Source organism: Bison bison, unplaced genomic scaffold, assembly GCF_000754665.1.
Source record: "Bison bison bison isolate TAMUID 2011002044 unplaced genomic scaffold, Bison_UMD1.0 scf7180017864535, whole genome shotgun sequence".
Taxonomy (NCBI): domain Eukaryota; kingdom Metazoa; phylum Chordata; class Mammalia; order Artiodactyla; family Bovidae; genus Bison; species Bison bison.
Window position 1 is genome coordinate 14,137,091 of NW_011495084.1, and position 7,392 is coordinate 14,144,482.

The 7,392-nt window shown below is 42.0% G+C and overlaps 1 protein-coding gene across 1 annotated transcript in view; it reads left to right on the forward strand.

Moving 5' to 3' along the window:
• Positions 1 to 7,318, forward strand: part of LOC104982651 (multidrug resistance-associated protein 4-like) — a gene marked incomplete at its 3' end in the record, with an annotated part of 24,492 nt that extends 17,174 nt beyond the window's left edge. Inside the window, exons 4-8 of the mRNA XM_010832084.1 lie at positions 56 to 271; positions 2,754 to 2,849; positions 3,895 to 4,052; positions 5,409 to 5,534; positions 7,069 to 7,318. Coding sequence (XP_010830386.1) covers positions 56 to 271; positions 2,754 to 2,849; positions 3,895 to 4,052; positions 5,409 to 5,534; positions 7,069 to 7,318 — 846 coding nt within the window. The remainder of the gene's footprint in view (positions 1 to 55; positions 272 to 2,753; positions 2,850 to 3,894; positions 4,053 to 5,408; positions 5,535 to 7,068) is intronic.
• Between the last annotated feature and the right edge of the window lie 74 nt (positions 7,319 to 7,392).

Sequence of the window (7,392 nt, forward strand, 5' to 3'; positions counted from 1 at the left end):
AATTAAAAAAAAAAATGTATGGCTTGCATTTCTAAGTAAAGCTTTTTTGTTTCAGGAAGGCACCAGAGTAGTTCAGCCCATATTTTTGGGGAAAATGATTAGTTATGTTGAAAACTCTAATTCTGTCACCTTGCATGAAGCCTACAGCTACGCGGCAGGGCTGAGTGCCTGCGTGCTCGTGTGGGCCGTTCTGCACCACTTATACTTCTATCACATGCAGCGTGTGGGGATGAGGCTGAGAGTAGCCGTGTGCCATATGATCTACTGCAAGGTGAGTGTCACTCAGTACCATGGTGTGTACCTCCCCTGAAGGATCAGGAACATTTGTGGAAAGTTCTCTGTAAATTACACATTTTGTGACTAGAAATACTTACACATTACTAGAGAAATGTGCTAGGGCTTCGGCAGGTGGCTCAGTGGTAAAGAACCCGCCTGACAATGCAGGAGACACAGGTTTGATCCCTGGGTCAGGAAGATACCCTGGAGAAGGAAATGGCTACCCACTCCAGTTTTCTTGCCTGGAGAATCCCATGGAGCCTGGGAGGCTACAGTCCGTGGAGACACAAAGAGCTGGACACAACTTAGTGACTGAATAGCAACAGAGAAGCTTGCTATTTGCCTCATCAAGTTTGTTGTCATCTCAGAAAACTTTTGCCAATATATAATGGAAAGCTTTCTATTGAGATTGGGTCAGGGCTGCCTTTGATGACTTCTGGCCACAGGCTGTGGCATAATCCCTGGTTCTGGGAGAAACCAGGCTGGGTGATAGAAATGGAGTGGCCACTAAGCACATAGTAGTAGTTTGTCTACGCTGTGGATTCCAGGCTGGGGCACGTCTCCAGGAGCGCTCTAAGGTTGCTTAGAGCAACCTAAAATGGCCCATTCAGCATTTTAGTGCTCTTTTCAGATGAACTTTGATCTTGTGGGAGGGATCATGTATAAAATGGTGTGTCATTTATTAACATTTCCACAGTTTTGGTAAAATTACTTTTTGCTTTTGATCATTGACTTTTTAAAATTGTGGCAAAATACACACAATATAGGGCTTCCCTGGTGGTTCAGATGGTAAGGAATCTGCCTGCAGTATGGGAGATCCAGGTTTGATCTCTGTGTTGGGAAGATCCCCTGGAGAAAGGAATGGCAACCCATTCCAATATTCTTGCCTGGAGAATCCCATGGACAGAGGAGCCTAGAGGGCTATACTGTCCATGGGGTCGCAAAGAGTTGGACATGAATGAGTGACTAACACTTCACTTCATACACAATATAACATTTACCATTTTTAACTTTTTCTTTTAAACCTCTTTCCATCTGAGCCTTTTTTAAAGGGCATCTCATTAGTTTATTATTACGTTTTCAAATTTTTTTTTAATTGAAGGATAGTTGCTTTACAGTATTGTGTTGGTTTCTGCCATACATCAACATGCGTCAGCCATTAGTTCATTTAAGTACATTCACATTGTGCAGCTATCACCGCTGTTCTTAGCCACAACTTCCCTCCCATCAGCCATCACCGTTCTACCGTTCGCTTTGAATTTGACTACTCTAGGTGCTTCATGTAAGTGGAATCATACAGTGTTTGTCATTTTTTGTCTGGCTTATGTCATGTAGCGCAATGCCTTCAGGGTTCATTGATGTTGGAGTAGCTATCAGAATTTAGTTCCTCTTTAAGGCTGAATAATATTCCATTATAAATCATTTTTGTATAATATTCCATTGTTGAATAATATTCCATAATACTCCATTGTCGAATAATATTCCATTATACAACATTGTGTATATCTATTCATCTGTCAGTGGACATTTGGGTTCTTTCCACCTTTTGGCTGCTGTGAACATTGCTGCCATGAACACAGATGTGCAAAAAGTTTGTGTATTCAGTTCTTTTAGTACATCCCCAGAAGTGGAATTGCTGTACTATATGCTGAGCTTATGTTTAATTTTTTGAGGAACTGCTATATTCTCTTCCATCATAGCTACGTCATTTTACATTCACACTTGATTGATTTTTCTGTTTACCTCAAGGACTATATGAGAAGCTTTTACGAACCATGACATTTTGTTTGGATCAGTGGCTTCAGTTGGTGGTCTGTTGAAGCAGCTTGTGGTGTCTCTTCAGGTTCTTTAGCTCTCTAGGGCATTTTTCCTAACTTTTTACCAAATAAAGGAATTGGGCAACTCAGGCTGTGTTTTTTGTAAAGTCAGCAGATTGGCATTAAGAACACAGGTTCCTCACAGGAATAGTGCTTTGAATGCTATATTTCATAATTTGCTCACTTCAGAATGAAGAAACTAAGCCCAAAGTGTTTAAATGACATCATCTGCAGAGTTAATGATTTATTCCAGATTTACAGCCCAAGTCTCTTATTTTATTTCCTTAATGCAGCCTCTCCACTCTCACTTAATTTGCCTCAAATTTACTTTAGTTGGTTCATAAGTCTAAACCTCTAGAGAAGAAAAGTCTAAATCTATACCCTTTAACCTTCGGGCAGGGCCAAGTTCACTGAGAAACAGGGTAGAGGATTTTGCTTGTACCTCCTACTCCTCCCTTTGCTGTCCTTGTGGGCAGGGCTGCTGCCACACTGAGGACACAAAGGATGAATGAATGTCCATCCCTAGAGCCCTGCTGTCAGGGATCATCTTGCTTGTCCTGATACCACGGAAGACCACAGAAAAACCCTTTATTTTAAGTTCTAAGAGTGATTTGGTATAACCGTAGGGATCCAGTTCTCTGTTTCTCTCTCTCATTTCAGGCACTTCACCTGAGTAGCTCCGCCATGGGGAAGACCACCACATGTCAGATAGTCAACCTGCTGTCCAATGATGTGAACAGGTTTGATCAGATAAGCTGCCCCTAAGGGATCCTCTTCCAGTTCCTGTCCTTCTCACTGGGTTCAGCTTAGTGCGATGCCAGGTGCCAGGGTTTGGTGTCAGCCAGGGTTCTGTTGAGGAACTTAGACAAGGGTTCTTTTTATTCAATGCTTATTTCTTCTGTGTACAGATCACATATGATAATGTATGTTGCCCTGTAGATGAGGGTTTTGTTTTTCTAATACTAGATAGGCAGTAGTGTTCTTGCCTGGCTTAGTTAGTGTCAGGGGTCTTCCTGGAGTGGCCCTTCTTGGCATGTGGTGTGCATGTTGCTGGACTGTCTTCCTCCTCCTCTGGATAATGAAGGCCTGGAGGGCAGGGATTGTTCTTTCCCCTGAGGCCTGCTCAGTGCCTGCTGCATAGGGAGCCTGCGAAGAATATGTCAAGTGGGTGGTCCCCAGCCAGACACGACTGACTCTCTGCTATCCTGCCATACATTTTTCCCCACTTATGTAATGAATAGATCACATGACCCAGGGTGTTATTGCTATTGGTCAAACATCTCTATTGCACTAGACACTTCTCTTTCAGTTATTCATTCATCAAACGTGAAGTAAGGCTAGTACTCAGTTTCAGGGATGAATGCAATTTAGTTTTTCCCTGGAGAAGTCACAGGCTGTCAGGAAGGTAAGTATACAAGTTATTACTGGAAAGTGTGGTAGGTAACATAATGTAAGCTTTTCTTGGGTACTGGAGTGAGATGGGGACTGAACGTTGAGACAGAGAGAGTTTGGGGATGCCCTGAGCTCATATGTGGTGTAGACAAAAATCAACATTTTCTTTCAAGGTTGCTGGTCTGGTTCTCTCTGGATGTCCCTAAGGCTGGCCCTGTGCTGCCCCAGAACAGCATCATCTGGGGTAGATGCTTGAGTTTCTGCTTCAGCAGGTTTAAAACCCACTGAAATCATTCCCATTTAGGTTCCCATCTATTCTTTTAAAGCATAGTATTTCTATAATGGGTCCTTACTGGTTTTGTTTTTATACCATCCTAAGAAGGCTTTGTCTTTCTCTTTTAAGGTAATGATGTTCTTGCACTATCTTTGGGTGGGGCCATTGCAGGCTATTGCAGTGACCGCCCTGCTCTGGATGGAAATAGGAATACCATGTCTTGCCGGGATGGCGGTTCTCATTATTCTTCTGCTAGTGCAAAGCTGCTTCGGGAAGTTGTTTTCATCACTTCGGTAAGAGAAACACTGGTTTTAAAAAATAGGTAACATGTACTTGGCAACTTCCACAATCTGCTAGATGCTTTTATTCAAAAACACAAAAGCCTTCTCTTCTCTCTTCTTTGGCTGTAGACCCCTGGAGAAGGAAATGGCAAACCACTCCAGTATTCTTGCCTGGGAAATCCCATGGACAGACAAATCTGGTAGACTGTAGTCCATGGGGTCACAGAGAGTCAGATATGATTTAGCAACTGAACACATACATACACCTTTCAGGCTTAGCCAGTGGAGGCTCCAGCCTTAAGCTGAAGGCTGATCTTGAAGTGGACATGGTGATGGCATTCACTGACTCCTCCTGGCATTGTATCTGAATAAGCAGAGTGTCCTTAAGCAGAATTTACCCATGTCTAAATTATTTAAGTATTATTAAAAGTAATCATAATTGTACAGGCCCACTCCTGGAGTTGGTGATGGACAGGGAGGCCTGGTGTGCTGCGATTCATAGGGTCACAAAGAGTCGGACACGATTGAGCGACTGAACTGAACTGAAGTTATTTAAATGTTGTTAAAAATGATCGTAATTGTACAGGCCCATTTCTAGCCTAGCTGCATTTATGTTTATTATGCTTGTATTAGAGCCATGTTTATGTTGTGTTTTATTTCAATGTTTCCATTAAGTTATAGACATCTCAAGGGCAAGGGCAATCTTAATTATGTCTTTATAAAACCCCAGAATCCCAGCAGTATATGTGACAGAAAAGAGACTGGTGATGATCAGATAAAGCTGAAGCAGGTCCCAGAGGGTTGGAGATGTGTCATTGTCCAGGTTGTCAGGTGATGGAGGTATTGTGCTGTTTGAATTTTTTTTCTTGAGTTTTTTCTTCTTCTTCTTCTTCTTTTTTTTTCTTTTTGGTGACCATGTGTGGTATTTTTTCTCCACTTGGAAGTTCTTTCCTCTCTTTGCTGTGGAGAGATGTTCCTTATCCTTCCAGACCTTGTTCCACTGCTACCAGCAATTTTTATTGCTATTTTTATTACAACACAAACACTGTCTTCCTGTTATATTCTTTTCTGCCTTCCCTACCTAACTGTGACCTCTTTGAGCAGATGGTTTGTATCCAAATCATTTCAGATCTTCCTTAGCTAATGCTGCAAGTTCTCCAAGTTAATTCTTTAATTGAACTGAATGGTTGGCTTCCTAATTGAAATCTTTCTCCATTTGTACTTTAGGGCCTGCCTATGTTGTCAGCACAAAAGATCTGTGGGGACTTCTTTGATCCTTGGTCTCTGCCTGTGCCCCCTGCTGCTGCTGATAATAAGGAAATTTGGGCTGTGGTTACTAAGGCTCATCTTTCACATCTGTTCCCTCAGGAGTAAGACCGCAGAGCTCACAGATGACAGGATCAGGACCATAAGCAAAGTTACAACTGGCATCAAAACAATTAAAATGAATGCTTGGGAAAAGTCATTTATAGACCTCATTCCCGGATTGAGAAGGTAAGTGTTTTTTTTTTTTTATATGTATATATATTACACTGTATGTTTGTAGTTTTTTATTTCCTATTTTTACTGAATGGTTTAGAAGTCTTATCTAGTTTTCACATTAAAGTGAATTTAAATACTATTCACTTCATCCCCTCACACTTGGCAGGAACATTAAGTGGAACACTGGAGATGTCATTTTAACTTGCTCTTCCATCTACCATATTCTTAAAGGAAAAAATATATATGTTTCTTACTTATACAGAAATGAAATTCTAAATATTTCTTAAGCATTGATTGTAAAATATTAGTGTTTGAGATGACAGTATTTAAACTAAAATTGTAATATATGTTGATATAGCATAAATGGGGAATTGATAGAGATTGAGTGTACCTGTATCAGGCCAAATGTTATGAACCAATATTACTCATTGTAAACAGAGCCATGAAAAGACTGTTCTTTTGTCTTTGCTTTATGTTTGTAGACTTTTAAAAAATGTTTGATTTAAATATCTGATGAGTATTTATACTCCAGCACAGGGTGCTTAGAATTCTCTGGCTGCTCCCTGTCACCTCTCACTTTGCACCCTTGTGGGCACCCCTCCCTCTGCTGGGAATCTACTCTCATCTTCCTTCTTGTCTAGCCTCTGCCAAGCGACTGACTCCAGCTCATCTCAGGGTCCACATGTGTGTGGCTTATCCTGTCACTGCTGTTCAGGGTTACATGCCTCTGCTCTGTGCTCCTGTTGGGGCTGTGCTGGCTGCCTCTGTCTAGTGTCTTACAATTTGGGGGCTTACTCTTTTTTTTTTTTTTAATGTACACACACATCACACCACATCATTTTATTTCTTTTTTCATTAATTTGGCTGTGCTGGGTCTTCATTGCTGTGTGCAGGCCTTCTCTAGTTGTGGCAAGCGGACTCTTCATTGTGGTGTGTGGACTTCTAACTGAGGTGGCCTCTCTCGTTGCAGAGCACAGGCTCTAGGTACACAGGCTTCAGAAGTTGCAGCCTGTGGGCTCTAGAGCTTGGGCTCAGTAGTTGTGGTGCACGGGCTTAGTCGCTCTGCAGCATGTGTATCTGGACCAGGGATTGAACCCATGTCCTCCTCATTGGCAGGCAGATTCTTATCCACTGTACCACGAGGGAAGTACAGGGGTTTATTATTCTCCCCCACCTCCCCCAATTTAATGAGCTCCTGGAGGGGATGGGCTTTGCCTTTCTGTCATCAGTGAGGAGCCAGGAATAGGACTTTTGGTTATGAATGCTTGTTGAATGAATGTTCAAACACAGTCTGATTGACCCAAAATGTTTAAACGTGCAACATTAAGCCTCCATTTAGTTGGAAGAGTGAAGTGATGAGGTATGTGGTCCTTGGATTGGGGCAGAGCCCTGGGTGTGCACTGTGTAGTGTCTCCATGATGTGAGAGGTTGTTTATCTTAACCTGTGTCCACTCCCTAGAAAGGGGCCACTCACCTAGGGCACTTGAATTCATGCCTTGGATGTCAATGATTGTTTTGAAATCTGTTTTAAAACTCTTATTTCTAGGGAGGAAATTTCCAAGATTCTGAGAAGTTCCTACCTTAGAGGAATGAATTTGGCTTTATTTTTTGCTGCAAGCAAAATTATGATTTTCGTTACCTTCATCACCAATGAGCTCCTTGACAACCTAATCACAGCCAGCCAAGTGTTTGTGGTGGTGACGCTGTTTGAGGCTCTGCAGTTCTCGAGCACCCTCTACTTCCCCATGGCCGTCGAGAAGGTGTCAGAGGCTGTCGTCAGCATCCGAAGAATCAAGGCTTGGGGAAAAATAACTTTTTCAAGTTGTAGGTGGATTTTATGTAAAATACCTTTTATTTGGTGTGATGATAT